The sequence below is a fragment of the Notothenia rossii genome (assembly GCF_949606895.1).
Source record: "Notothenia rossii genome assembly, chromosome: 10".
Lineage (NCBI taxonomy): Eukaryota > Metazoa > Chordata > Actinopteri > Perciformes > Nototheniidae > Notothenia > Notothenia rossii.
In genome coordinates, this window is record NC_136908.1 from 23,979,048 (window position 1) to 23,994,775 (window position 15,728).

Below are 15,728 nucleotides of genomic sequence, written 5' to 3' on the forward strand. Positions count from 1 at the left end.
ACACCATCTGTATGGACTGCAATTGTTTTAATGCTCCTATCATGCATAGGAATCTGCAAAATGCTAACTTTTCAGGAATGAATTGCAGGGTACCTTTTTGTGAGATAGTGAAAATAATGCAGAAGGATTTTGAAAAGGTTTCAAAAGCCCACAGGTAATATCATTTTGTCAGCCCGCAGAGGATTATGCAGCCCAATTCAATTCCAGTAAAAAAATAAAAAAATAACCCAACATGAAATTGCCATACTGGAGTTAACGGGTTGTCAGCCGACAACATTGTTACACTGAAAAAGCCACCAACAGTTTTAAATATGCCAATTATCTGAGCTGTCAGCTGCCCATTTATGTCATTCCAAACTTTATTATTGTATTTCTTTTTTCCTTTGTAGAACAGTCTATCGAATCTCACAGTTATTTGAACATAGACAATGCCAAAAAATAATTAAAACTTTCCACCATTACTCATAATTACTCATAAAGTAAAACTGCTTTCCTTAAACTAACTTCTATTCAATTATTTGCATATTTGAATGATCCTTGCTGTGTTTTGTCCTACAAAGGAAGATACATACATTAAGGGAGAAGGACTTTAAATAAGGAGCATTGTGACTTAATTTAAGGATTTAAAGAGGACATGATGTGCTCATTTTCATGTTCATATATGTATTGTGTGTCTCTACTCTCACATGTCTCCATGCTTTAATGTTCAAAAAGCTCTTTATTTTTCTCATACTGTGCTGCAGCACCTCTTTTCACCCTCTGTCTGAAACCAGAGCCCAGTCTGCTCTGATTGGTAAGCTGGCTGGCTCTGTTGTGATTGGTCAATCGCTAGGAGATGTCCCGCCCCTTAGCCTATCACGTACAATGTGTTGCGCTAGCCAAAAGAAGCCCACATGTTACATCATGATGTCATGATGTTACAGAAGTAAACAAAGGACTACAATAGAGGCATGTCGAGCATGTTATAAGTCAAATTGTGTATTTTTAAGTTTTTGTTTCTTACAATGTAAAGAAGGTCAAAATGTCTCTTTTGTGTTCAGGAATACATTTCAGTGACCTGCTTTATCCCTCCGGACGTGCCTAGCAATCTGAATAATCATTTCTAAAATCTCTTACCATTCATAAAAGGTGGAGAGAATGCAGTTTTGAAATCACATCAAGGAGCTAATCACACAGATCATTTATCAACAAAGCTACACTTGAAATTTTTGCAGAGATTGTTGAGTGTGCTTCCAGCTGTGACAAACTTTTCCAATTCCCCCACTTACATTTCTCAGAGCGGCACCATGCACTTTCATCACATATTCTTTAAGAGCTATATAATCAGAAAAAGACCACAAGCTTTATGTGCCAATTAGAGTTGATTCAGGTCACTGAAGTGTGCGAGACAATAATTCCTCCAGTAATGAGGAGTGAAAACTTTTAGTTTTTTTTCTAAATACAAAGAAATATATTGTATTGGGGTTGGTTGTTCTTTATCACACTTATTGCGGGGCTTTTTTAGCTCAATATTTCTTAGAAATGGATGTTCCAATCTCTACACTTTTCAATAGATGCTACCCAAGCTATCTACATATATGTAATAAGTTCAAGTTAATTGCCTTCACTGGATGTTGTTAATGTTTTAAAATTACGATTACCCATTTCTAATAATTCATTTGAATGTTTTCAGTACAGAACAAACATCAATACCAGCTCTGGTCTCACATAAAAGCACATTTATATCCAGTCATTTAAAATCTCATTCAAAAGCAGACACAAATAAGAGATCATCTACAATCCCTCATCTACAATAGCATTAGCTTTAATTCCGTGCCGTAACATATGAACATTGATGGACTGAGCTCCAGTATTTGAAGACATAATGCAATGTTCTGCTTTCCATTAACCACCTAGGATTTTTCAATATATCTCATTTTGGAATTTCAGCTGTATTAGCATCTCTACGGTAACAAATCCTCTCACACACACAGATGACAGCTAACGGTAACTGTGTGTGTGTGAAATCACAGCCGTCTTTGTGACAATTAATCTCTTATTACCTCTTCTTCCACCACATTGCTGATCAGTGTCCTTTTAATTTTAAGCCAACGCAAAATGCCATGATTATGGGCTGTCAATTAGCGCTACCTCAGCTCCCCGGTGTGTGGTGGATGAAACCGTCAATCAGCGCCAGCTTTACCCTTCTGTGACACACTGGAAGACTCACATCTGTTTTTCTGTCATGTGTAAATGTCATGTGCATCAGATTTTCATAGATTGTCCTAATGGCGGTGCTGTGTGTGTGTGATATGTACAGTGCACGATCAATATGCTTTTTAAAATATCAAACATGAAGAAGAGTGTGATGAAAGCCTTGACACATTTTCTTTGAAGAACATACAGAGTTGAAGCAGATACAAATCCATATTGTCATATCAACAATGGATCGCGTTTCTACTTGTGTGGAAGACGCTGCTCGATGTTGAGAACCTACTGACAATATGTACCTGGCCCTTCTTTTTACTTCATCTTTCAACTCATTGTTTTTTGGTAATAACAGCAAAACAGCTCTAAAAACTGATTTAGCGCTATCAGACAGACACAGTTAGCTGCTGGCTAGTGAATACTATGGAAGAGACGGATATCATCCCAATTTAAGGGCGGGCAAACTTTGGACTCACATCTCCAAATAAATATGAATGTTGCTCCCAGGCTTGGGGAGTAATGGATTACAGATGATGTAATCAGGAAACAGAAACAAATGTAGCTGTATTCCCTATACAGTTACATACAAAATAACATTAATGATATAATCACATTACTAGTACATATCAAAAAAGAATTGGGATTACAAGCTGGAGAACACATTTTTGGGGTTTTTGATTTACATTGGGGCTTTAATTATTGTATTAAGCTTAAACAACATGTGTACACTATACAACTATACATAGCTATACAACTTTATATGAGCATTTTTTTATATGAAACATCTTGGTTTATTTTTTGCAAAGGTTACATTGTTGTGTTATACAATACAGTTAAGTAAAAGACATCTTATTGACGTTTATTTTCTTTTGTTAATTTTGGTATTGAATTTGTCATTAAAGGTGGGGTAGGTAAGTTTCAGAAACCGGCTCGAGTGCACTAAAATTTGAAAGTACACAGCCAAAAAGAATCCGTCCCTTCCTTCAGCCTTCCTTACAGAGCACCTCCTCCGCGGGAGCAGGCTGCAGTAACGTTACATATCAGGCAAAGCTAAACACATCTAGGTTAGCAATACTACACAGCCAAAGCAACTCTGGTTTGACTTCTCCTAGTTTCCACTTTATTTTTGTTCTTAATTTGCTCCGTTACATTTTTTCTTTTTCGACCAGTAGACCATTTCTTTCTGCCATGGTGAAAGTGGCCGCCTGTTGCTGGCGAGTCATTGAAGTAATGCTGCAATGCACGCCCAATGACGGCACGCCCAATGAGGGCACGAGATACATTTGTGCGTGCACGAGATGGAAGGCTGACAGACAGGGCGGCAATCCAATCCGTGGGCCGGCTAAACGGATTGGTTGTAGTTTTTACAGTATTACGGGTTCCACAGATGACATTTTTTTATGGATTTTTTGTCAAAGCACTTAAGATATTCATTGCTATCGGGATGCTAAGAGCATTCCATGGAATATAACAAAAAGTGTATCTCGAGCCGGTTTCTGAAACTTACCTACCCCACCTTTAAGGTAAGCCAAAAGCAACATAAGAAAACATATATTGTCTTTCCAAGATTACGTTACTGATTACATTTTTGTTACCAGTCATTGGAACGGAAGACATTTTGAAATCCCAACATTCCCTAAAACCAGACATGAATGGAGGCCAAATGTCTTCACTCTCTAAACAGTGGTTCTCACAAGGATAGCTGTACAGAAACACACACAAACATAACACTGAAAGTATCCTTCCAGCCCCGGTTGCTCCATATATCTTCTCCATGCATAAATAGTCTTCACTTTAGTGAGACGATGTGTCAGCATGGTTTTCAAACCTTGTTTCTGCTTCCCACAAGTGACTAAAAACGAATTTATAACGTGATGGATGACCCTAAGAAGTTGGTCTGACAGTCCACACAAACTGTAAAAGAAGAAACGAATGAGAGAAGACAACATGGTGACGCTACCTGCATTCATCATGACTGTTGTTTTCCAACAGTCATCTCTGGTGTCTCACATATTTATGTGGACTGATATTCTTCCTCTCATCATTCTTCCTTTTCCTCTTACTTTGTGACAGAAAATGCAGCTGCTTTCATACTGAAATCATGAAATAACAACAAGGCTACACAGTGCTAAGCAACTGTGGTTAAAACCTTCTCTGCATGATTCTTAAATCCTTTAACATCCCTTGTTAGCTACAGTTCTACGAGTGGCCTTAAGCTTAATTTATGCTCTGCTGCTCTCGACAGCTGTCTCTCGACAAAAGCTGGTACATCTCCCCTCGACCTGACTTTATACCTGAGTGACAAACGCTGGAGGACAGAGAATTGATGAAGTGGTGTGATGACACAGTTAACCCCTTGTCTTCCTGCAGGGGTAACAGCGTGATGATTCTAGTCCGCATGGGCCTGCCGTGCACACAGCCAGATGCTCCTGCTAGATTTGTACTGTTTTCAACTTGTAGCTTTCTTATTTCACAAATTAGTTTTTGTTAATAACTTACATTTGTCACTTATTAAGCTGTATCCTCTTTCAACTTTCTTGTAGAGAGGGATTTTGTCAGTTTTCTTTCGCTGTTGAGTTGCCGCTTTTTGCATTGCCTCAGACGCTGTGCCCCTATGGCTACAATGACTTTTATTTCATGTTTTCACTTCAACTTGTGTTTATTTACTTAATTTGAATATGGTGCAACTATTACCTAATTTCCCCATTCTGATTAATAAATAGATTTGTCTTTAGTTTTAATGCATTACCTTTCTGCCTATAATCTGGGCTTTTGTCTCCTTTGTTCACAAAGAGAATAACTAGCGGTGACATAGCCTGCTGTTGTGTAAACATAGTTCTCTTTGCAACACCTTTAGCTTTAACACGTGTTAACTCGTTCCAATTAAGTGTCTGAAAGCTCTTGCCAATCACCCAGATAAAAGCTGACATCACTGACATTTTTGACAGGCTGACAAAAGCGCCCAAAACAAAACAGCTGTGGTTCACCGCCCCTCTATAAGTATGTGATTTGGATGATAATGTGAGTGCACCCCCATCAGCATATTCCTCACGCTTTACGCTGCGTGACTGTCTACACGGGGAAGCACCACATAAACAGGCAAATGCCACAAGCCTCTAAATGTCAATTAACTGTGATTCATGTCTCCGGTGCATCGGGGGGGAAGCGGAGTGTGGCCGTTCATTTAACCGCCTCTTCTCTTTCGCTTTCCAATTTACGTTCAGCCGATGCTCCCATCGTCGGTGACTCCTACTGAGGATAAGTCGCAAATTGTGGGATCGTTGGGGTTGTGAGCAAATAATGGAGACGACTGAGATGATCATAGTGGCACATTGAAACCAATCTCCTTGATAGCAGGAAAACATACGTATGAATCACTGCAAGGACACGATGGAAGCATATTCCAGTGTTTAATGTGAAGTCACCGCTTTCCAGTTCTACTACTGTAACAATCAGGATCTGAGTTTAGTCAGGATAACAAATCTCATAGCTTGTTTTGACCATTGATCAAGAGGCAGAAAATAGAATGTGTCTCATCATCTATCTATGGTTCAGGGTTTCTTTTTCTTAAGAGTATTTGCCTGATCTGAAAGCAGCTCTATTCAGCCTTGTTTCTTATTGATCTTTGAAGAGGTCTATTAAACTTTTTTCCTGAGCTGCCTGAAACATTCAGTGAAAAGCGTTCTTCTCTTGCAAAAGGAAATATAATTTTTATGGTGTGTCGGAAGAAAACAAATCAACTAGCTTTTAAAACATCTTTAGACATTGTTAGAAAACTAGCCTTACAACAATTTGGAGTTGCACTTCAATTAGTTGTGGAACGTAAGAAATAAGAATTGTTGGTTTGAAGAAGCGGAGATATCTTTTACTCAGATGTGTGTCAAACTCCATTGTACATTTCTTAATATTATCTTTCACTCAATAGTATCTATCTTTTATTTTATTTTCACAAATAAATTACATTTTGGTAAAGCAAATTGATTAGCTGGAAAACTTGGAAGACTTCAAGATGGATTAATGCGAATGGGTGATTTGTAAAAAAATGAAGTAAATCCAACTGAAATAATTGTGTAGTGCCCCTTTAAAAACTACTATTCATCTGTCAAGTTAAGTGTTTTCCCAAAAGTTGCCTCGAGTGTTTTGGCTTCTAACTTGGCTGTTCATGTCCTGCTCCCTGAAGTCTAAGTGAATTATAGATTCCAGACAATGTTCTCAAGCCTTTAGTACCATGTTCTGTTGTTTGTATGGATGCGTTTAAAACTCATCTTATTGAATATAACGTTTAACTGCAACAAAGCTCAGAATCTTGAGCTCAAAAACCAAAAGAACAGCAAAATGCCCACCAGTTGCAACTTATTTTGCAAGCAGGTTGTTCTTATAGGCCTGTCTAAAGATTGAGAAGAGAAACTTTGTTCTTCCCCTCCCTTCATCTCGTCCGCTCTCAGCTCGCCCTCCACGGGGCTTTTTAAATCCAGACTCAGAGGAAATGAATCATTTCTGATGCGATCTCATGCTCTTTGCTCCATTCCCTTTCACTGTTTTTTACTTTTTGGCTGCTCATATCTCACATATCTACTCTGCAGTTGCTATCATTCTTCTCCACTCCGTCTTTTAGTCATCCCTCTTAATTTCTTCCTCCAGTCTCCCCTGCAGCTCTATCGCCTTCAGTCTCTCTGCTTTATTGTCTTCCTGACTTTTCTTCGTGTTGCTCTCTTATTACTGCTGCGTTCTGCTTCCTCGTGAATTCCTCTTCATGTTCCTCTCCTTTCAGATTCTTCCTGACTTTTTCAGTATTTCACTTTTTAGTCTTTAACCACCTCTCCATCATCACCTCTTCCTCTCCTGTGTCTTTGCACCACATAGTTAATCATATTGACTGCCATGAGTTCCCCAAAGCTTTATGTTATTTGTGGTTTCCCCAATATGGTGTAGATCTTTGCATTTCGGCTTTCTCCTAAATAGTAGGAGACTTGCATTGTCGTTTTTAATTGGAGTAAATAAGAGTTTGTGTTTGTGCATGAGATAACAAATATGGAGGGAAAAGAACAACGTGACAGAAATGGAAGACGGAGATGAACTGTTGGTTCGTCGCTGCTATTCCTGTTGATTCACGCCGTGGATAAACTCGTCTGACAGCCTGTGATCTGTCTGCCTTTTTGCATGTGTGTGCATGTCTCTGTGTGCCTGCAGTGGGAAGAGATAACTAGCTTGACAGCCCATTGTCTCCCTCAGGGTAGAGACTGTGGTTCAATGACTGTCAGTGTTGTATGCAGTGACATTAAAACAAGATTGTGATTTATGCAAACACACACTCTCTGATGTAAAGTAACCACACACACACATTCCTGCACACTTGGGCGGAAACGTGGGTGCATGCATGCTGCAATTCCAAAACAACTCCTCACCCCCTCCGGCATACACACACTTCCAATTCTTTGTTAATGTGTGTTTTACAGCTGATTCGCAGGCTAAACTCCAGCCAGCCCATTCACCTCTCTGCTGTGGCAAATTGTCCTAATCAATCCCTCACACACTAAGAGGCTTTTTCGCTGCAACCACCGGGTCTAGCTAGCGGTTAGCGAGCGCTTATCCACGTTTCTTGTGAAGAGAAGCGAGAGGCCCCGCTCCCCACAGGAATTTTATCTTTACAGGCGCAGAGGCTGGCTGAGCGGGCAGAGGGGAGGCGGGGGAGAGAAGACCTTGCTTGGATTTGACTGGCAGGGGGTTCATGGCAGGGGTCCGGATCACTGCATGGGCGCCAGCAGCTAAAGGAGCAGGGCGAGCGAGGCAGGATAGGGGAGCATAGTGATGGGAGGGAGTGAGCATAAAGAGGCTTAATGACGGAGCTCATCGTATCAAAAGGAAATGAAATAAAAATGTCCCTTGATTGTATATGGAATCTGCCAAACACATTGAGCTGCTGGACTTGCATAAACAAAGGATTACAACTTGCTCTCTCTGATCCTTCCTCTTGTTTTTATTCTCTATTTTTTTCACCATTTTATGAGAAGGATTACAAGTTCATTAAAGTGCATTCATTTCAAGAAATGCACTACAGCAATTGTTATTTATTGTCTTTATAATACATATACATCACATCACAGTTTTAACATGGTACAACTGCTGTAATGCGTCTCCCCGGGTTGAGAGGTGCGTGCTGCGTTAGTCAAAACAAAACCATTAATACAAATTCTCTAAAATGCCTAAATCGTTTTAATAAACACAGACAACAAGTCTAAGGTCCACTTTAAAGTACCTCGGCTTCCTTTTGTGTCCTGATCAGGGTTTTTCTGACACTTTCCTGCAAACTCCTCTACTTGTTGAAAGCCTCAAATGCATCTTCTGTTTTATTTGTCAAATCTATCTGAGAGTCAGTGCAAGCCGGCTCTCCTGGGTGTGTTTGAACAGAGCAGAGACCTGACAGGCGGGATCTGAACCATCATTGATTCTTGTTAGGGGGAAAAATAATGGAAAAAAGGGCATCACAGCTGCATAGTTGTTTACTTATATATATGAATTGTACCAAGAATAAGTTCAAAAGAAGTCTTACAATACATGAGTTTGGCCTTGGCAGCTCAAAGACTCACACAGAAACGAATGCTAAGAAATCATTCCACTCGTCCAATGAACCTGCAGAATACTGAAACAGCCCTCAGGTCAGCAGGTTCTGCTCGGGGTTAACACGGTGCTCGCCTCTGCCCGTCCTCCTTTAATCTGTACAGCCCCCCCGACTTGTTTCTGTTCAACCTGTTCTCAAGCCAAGACTTACAGGTGCCTTCCACTGAATCTCGATCAAATTAAATAAGCAGTAGGCCTACTGGAGTCGTGGGGGGTTCCTAAAGGCTCGCCCCCAGCGATGCCTCCTGGTAGACAAGCTTTTTTTGTAATGAGGAGGGTCTTCCTGAAACACGCCGGCTAAGTCTATGCCTGGGGCTCTTATCAGGGGCTCATGATTCATATGCTTTTTCTGTCTGTTGAAAGAACTTTCTTTTATCTCTTTGTTTCTTTCTTAATTCCCCCTCATTCCGGTCCCACTTCTTTATAACCAGGGGTGCACATAAGTGGTACGCAGGTACGCATGCGCGGCAACAATCTGAAATGCGTGCCGTCACTTGTGTCACAAAGCGCATTTGCGTACCGACGTACTTGTGAAGCTTTTCCAGAAGGCGGTTAGATCACCGGACTACAGTCGGTTTCCGTGTACACAGACAGGGCTGCTGTTAACGTCGGTCTGTACAGCAGCACTGCGCTGAAACAGCCGATCACAACGTTCACACGCTCTGTGGTCACGGAGCTCTGCACTCCACTTCCCCCACCCCCCCGTTGACATTCGCGATACAGATGGCTTCATACTCCACTAGCGCACCCCCCCCCCCCCCCCCCCCCGTTGATATATATACTGTAAGTAATACAAATGGATAGAATAGAATTGGAGGATTCAAATGGACTTTTTTTCGACTTTAGCCCATCCTAGTATAAAGAGAAGTGGGCAGTTACTATATACTGAATACAGCACCTGGGGATCAATCTGGGGGGTCTGGTGCATTGCCTAAGGGCCCCTTGGCAGTCCCAGGAGGCTCTCAAAGTACAAGACCTTGCCCCTTACTTAGTGTGTCCGGGGACTTGAACCGCAGACCTTCCGGTTCCCAACTAAAGGCTCGACAGGCTGAGCTGCTGCTGCCTTCCAGATTGTTCCCTGATTGCTTTTTCTCTTTCTTGATCTTTTCCATCTTATCATTTGTTAGTTCAAGTTCCTCTTTCCTTCCCAATACAAACAAACATGTTCAATTATTCACACAATATTGGTTTAGTGGATGAATCATAACCTTCCTCTTTGTCTCCTCCTTCTTCCTCTTCCTTCAGGGATCGTATCTCAGAAAGTGCGTGTAGAGGAGGAGGTGGAGGCGTACCCCACAGAGTCTGTTGATCTCCGCTGCGAGTTCATCGATGGAGGAGGCCGGACCAAACTCACACAGGTAAGATGGAAGACAACTTTGGGTTTTTAGGTGGCTATGGAAACTCTGGAACTCATAATGTTTATGTAAGATTGCTTTCTAAAGGAACATGTGTGTATTTTAGAAACAAAATATAAGTTATTTAGTGCGTTTCCAGCCATCTTTATAAAAAAGTAATACAGAAGAGATCTATAAAACAAAAGATTACCACCACCTGTTCATTTAAGAGTAAAACTCCCTCATATTTGCATAGTGGTAGATGGTAGATGGAAAGGCTCAATAATTAGCATTTATTTGCCGATAGGAATCGTTTGTATTGACTTAGTATTGAAGGATTATTTGAATTATACAGTATATATACGTATATATATATATTTAAAATGTCCTTAGAGAAAAGTTCTCTCCCCTACGCCGCATACATACTCACCTTCGCAAAATCGTACTAGTCCAATGCAGCCAACAATGTTGCTGTTGATTATATGACAAACCTTTTGTCTTGACTAGGGCTGTCTCAAGAACCAATACTTGAGTACCAAGAAGTGGTTCTCGTGACAGCCCTTTTAGATTGAAAATGTGTTTGGGAGGCAGTAAACTCACCATTAATGCTTCTAGGGGACCAACACTATATTTTCCGTGATAATTGCTACATTGTGAACCACAATCTGTTTTGAAATCAGAGGGGAGAGCTAGTTAAAGTTAGCCGTTAGCGGTCCATGCAACACTAGCGACCAAGTGGTCGATGGAGCAAGGTTGAGTTGCCCTATGATGCGTTCAAGCTCTGTTAATATCGGTCAAAGGGAAATCAGAACATTATTATGATATGTTCAAGACTATTCCTGTAAAATGTTGTTTTTGCAAGGACACTTAAAGAAGCAAAGTTTTCATAGCAATATTAAATATATATCTATTTTACGCTTGTGTGATCCCTACTGCTCTGAATTGTGGATGCAATCAATGTGCTATTTGTTCACATGGAAAATTATGGAAATTGCAGATCTAATTTTGTGACATTTTGCCTAAAATCAACATATAACAAGCATGCTCACCCACCTATCTGCTCTGAGAGACAGGTTACAACCAGTCTTCCTCTCCACAAACCATCAACCCATTGCTTTCTCTCCCCTGCTCCTCCAGATGTAATAATACTAATAGATAGATTTGCTAAATGTGCATGATTAACTTTATTCCCTCACCTTCCTGCTCTACCACTCTAGTCAGTGCTTTGTATTTAACACTGTCACTTTGAAAACTGGGGAGAAAGGAAAATCAATTTGGTATAACATCACAGTGTTCTCCCTTGTGGTAGAGTCTCATACAGCCATTACAGATATCAATACCTCTCACATATCAGAAACCATAAGAAGTATGATGAAATGGCTACAGGATCACTGAGTCTAAGAAACCTTTAATTAAATCTAACAATAGATTGTGGGCTCCTTACGCCGGCAGCTTTAATTGAGTTTGACATTTTACTTTTACTTTAAGAGTGGAATTATTTCAGGTTTGAAGAAGGTAGAACTGTGCAGATTTCAACAACTCTGGATATGTTGGAAATGATGGTTCTTGCATATGATTACAGTATGTGTAATACACATATCTTAATTTCTCATATAGATTACTATCGGATTGCCATGCATTTATATTATAAATGGATATATGAATAAGTACAGTACCTAGTGTATACAACATACAGTTTACTGTACTTCAAGTTATAATTAAGCTAAAGTTGAATACTATTGTGCCAACCCTAACCCTATGGCGTCACTTAATATATCAACTAAGCCTATCTCTGTACATTTCTACATTTTTAATAAGCCTGAAAAAAACTGTTGGCTATCAATGCCAAATCAAAAACATAGAATATTTCCTATATGATGTGTTCCCATATACGCTTTAATGTATGGATAGACCCAAAAAAAACACTGCACGTGCTGTTTTAGCTCTAGTGTTAGCAACCACTTAAAGCTCTTTACAACACAAGCCAGACTTTGAACCACTGGTGGCAGGGGTTACCACACAAGGACACTAACATAAAGCCTGAATGGGCATTCTTTCCCATTCTAACTGTGATCACTATTGGTGATTAATATACAGCTCAACATTTAATTAGCAGTTATACAGCCTACTTATTAAAGGTATTCTGGGGTTTCTCAAACCTAATGTACTTTGGTTGAGGACTTTTCCCTCTCACCACCATGATCAACACTCGGCTTCAGTGGCGGTGACACGCAGCTCATGGAAGCAATTACGGTACTTTGAAGCCCTTAGCCCATGATTTCTGCAATTTATGCTAAAAATCACACTCCTTCTTTTTTAGAGTCATAATGGAAACACTATCCAAGCATATATCACGTATGACATGACTGCAATTAAAACACCCACAAATCGAATTAGAAATCATAGAAAAAAGACACTCCAGAACATGCATACAAGTTTTCTTAAAGAACCCATTGAAAGTTGTCCGTATATCCATGGTTACACTGCAAAGTTCACTGAATTTATGGCAACATTATTCGATCATAGATGATCATTCTGGAAAAGCTCCTTATGTTTTTTCATCTTATTAGTCTGACTTTAAAATAAAAGCTAGACACACCCGAGTCCTTAATGGAGATATAGGACTTTAAAGTAAAATATTGGACAAACAAAAACCTCAAACTTTGTTCCGACAGGTGTCTTGGATTTGGGAACCCATTGATGGTCAGAGGGACAACATTGCTGTGTACCACCCTGTCTACGGACAGAGTTTCCCCAACCCTTCCTTCAAGGACCGGGTTGTCTTCCTCCACAACACCCTGGAGAACCCGTCCATTAGGATTTCTAACCTTAAAATGTCCGACACCGGTCGATATACCTGCGAGTATGCCACCTACCCTTCTGGAAACGAACAAGGGACAACCACCCTCATCATGCTTGGTGAGTAAACATGTCATAAGTCAATGTAAGATTTGATTAAGCCTGTTACCCTACAAGTATTTCAGATAAAGCTTCTCATTGTTTTTTCTGACAAGTATTTTTGGAGCAGTGAAAGGTCAACAATACTTCAACTTTTCTGAAAAATGTGTCCGTTCTTGAAACAGGCTTTTCAAAAGCTGCTTTGCTACATCGCCTTGACATCCGCCTCCCCAGCCATCTGCTTATCACTGCCTTCCTATCAATAAGCTCTCCCTCTGACCCAAACACTAAGAAGAAGCAATTTAAAGTATGTGACAAGTATTCTCAAGGTATATTCTGGTTAGAGGCAAGATGAAAACCACAGGAGGCGGGTGAAAATGTTCAGATGTGGCAACTCATGTGAAGTTATATATGATTTGAGCAAACAGTCTTTGATGTAATTATAGGTCCTAAATCCAGAACTACATTTTTAGGATGAGCTAATATTATTTTAATCTTGTTTTGTTCTTTATATTGGTAAATGAATAACATGATAATTATTACATTACAGGAAAAAGCTAAACCCAGGTTCCTACGAGCCTTTTTTTTGTGACCAAATTGTTATTGGTTTTCCTTTTTCATCATGGAGACCACAGATGAAAGATAGAGCTGCATAAATATTGTTTTGACACTGCACAACGCACACACACATCCTCTCCCAGAGGCAATCACACTTATATTAGAAATGTACATACATTTACAGTCACATGCTGTAGCGACATGGAATGAAATACAGAAATTGTAAAAAAGAATATAGAGAAATAATGTAAACTCAGGAGAAACCAAGATATTCACATCGCTGTGTTATGCCCTAAACACGACTTAAATATAAATGCAATCACAGTGTATGACAAATCCATTTGTTACTCTCATTTAAACCTTCTGTGATCCAAATTATACTAATAAACATGTATTATAATATTTTAAAGCATGACACATAAATGAAAACATGAATTTAAAATATGATGTGTCTGCAGTGGAGTAACAAGGTTGTGATTGGCCCCGGTGCAAATATTGTTTTGTGGCCCAAATCACACAGCAAAGCTCACACACCATAAAACAGGAACAAGTAAAAACAATAGACGATTTAAAAGCAACAATCTAAAATAAATGACTTTTCAAGAACCCTTAGCGTGTAAATAAGATGAATGTGTAATAAAAAGCAACTGAGTGATAAATGAGTGGTAAATTAAACAAATAACTATATTCTGCAAAAGGTGAAAAAGAGTGAATGCTGATGTTCTGAAAGCAACAGGAAGTACATTTTTCTAGTTTGGCTTTGTATTTTGGCTGCTTATCAGCGCAGTCAGCAGTTGCATTAGTGGCTCAGCTCACGGAGCTACCTTAAAACCCTTAGCACCAGATTGCTCCAATTTGCATAAAATAATCACACTTGTTTCTGTGAATCACAATGCAGTCAAATCAGAACAGATATACATATTATCCATGCACATTTTGAAATTCAGTGTGACTTACATTTTCTGGGCATCATTTTGTTTAAAGTATAGATAAAAAGACACTACTTTTGTCCAGGTTTCCTTCATTTCATCACATTTTGTAGTTTTCTTTAGTAATCCATTGTTAGGTGTTTTTATTTTCCAGGGTGCAAGCTATTAGTGCCAGTTTGACTAAATGCAAGGCAAGGCAAGTTTATTTATATAGCAGCTTTCAACACAAGGCAATTCAAAGTGCTTTACAAAAATGAAAGACATTAAGAGCATTAAGAAACATATTATAAAATGATATCTAGAAACACTAATTTAAAAGCAATGATATAAAATGACATTTAAAAACACTGTGTGTGAATATATCAATTAAAAGCAGCGGCAAAAAGAAAAGTCTTCAGCCTGGATTTAAAAGTAGTAAGAGTTGCAGCGGACCTGCAGGTTTCTGGGAGTTTGTTCCAGATATTTGGAGCATAATAACTGAACGCTGCTTTACCATGGCCGTTTCTCAATGTCGAGTAGAGCTGCTGCAGAGCCACTATTTCAAGTATTTTATTTATTTTAATTTTATTTAACAAGATAAAAGCATTGAGATAAAATCTCATTTGCAATGCTGACCTGGCCAAGAAGGCAGCAACGTTACACATAACACATAACACAAACTTATAACATACAGAGAACATAACGAAAAAGCAGTCACTACATTGTGCACATTAGGACAGTAAGAAAGATACACTAATTATTACTGCAAGAGCAGCTGGTTGTAAGGACTTCAGACAACTTCAATTTAAAACATGCTATTGAGACAAGTGCCGTCAGTTTGAGGTGTGATTGGAGGTCATTCCAAGACCAAGGACCGTAATAAAAAAGACTCCTTTTTCCAGCCTCAGTCCGCACAGTAGGAACCTGGAACCGTATCCAGGCACTGGATCTGAGGTTGTAAGAGTCCCAAACTGGGGCAAATCTGGCACATATGTACAGTGGAAGCTTACCTAAAATGGCTTTATACATTAATAAAAACCAATGCTGCATCCTACGCATAGTAAGTGAGGACCATCCAGTTAGGCTATACAGTTTGCAATGATGAGTCCTATAGGGTGCATTTGATATACAGTATAAGTATACTACGTCGAGTGGCGCCGAAGGACTGTTTTAAATGCATGTTAAATGCCCTGCATTCGTCGCCACTCAATGACATAGTATACTT

The 15,728-nt window shown here is 39.5% G+C and overlaps 1 protein-coding gene across 2 annotated transcripts in view; it reads left to right on the top strand.

Moving 5' to 3' along the window:
• The window catches only part of pvrl2l (PVR cell adhesion molecule related 2 like), a 352,980-nt gene that overhangs the window by 124,153 nt on the left and 213,099 nt on the right, over nucleotides 1-15,728 (top strand). For both annotated transcript variants that reach the window (XM_079654073.1, XM_079654074.1), the window contains exons 2-3: nucleotides 10,051-10,163; nucleotides 12,815-13,058. In XM_079654073.1, coding sequence (XP_079510199.1) covers nucleotides 10,051-10,163; nucleotides 12,815-13,058 — 357 coding nt within the window. The remainder of the gene's footprint in view (nucleotides 1-10,050; nucleotides 10,164-12,814; nucleotides 13,059-15,728) is intronic.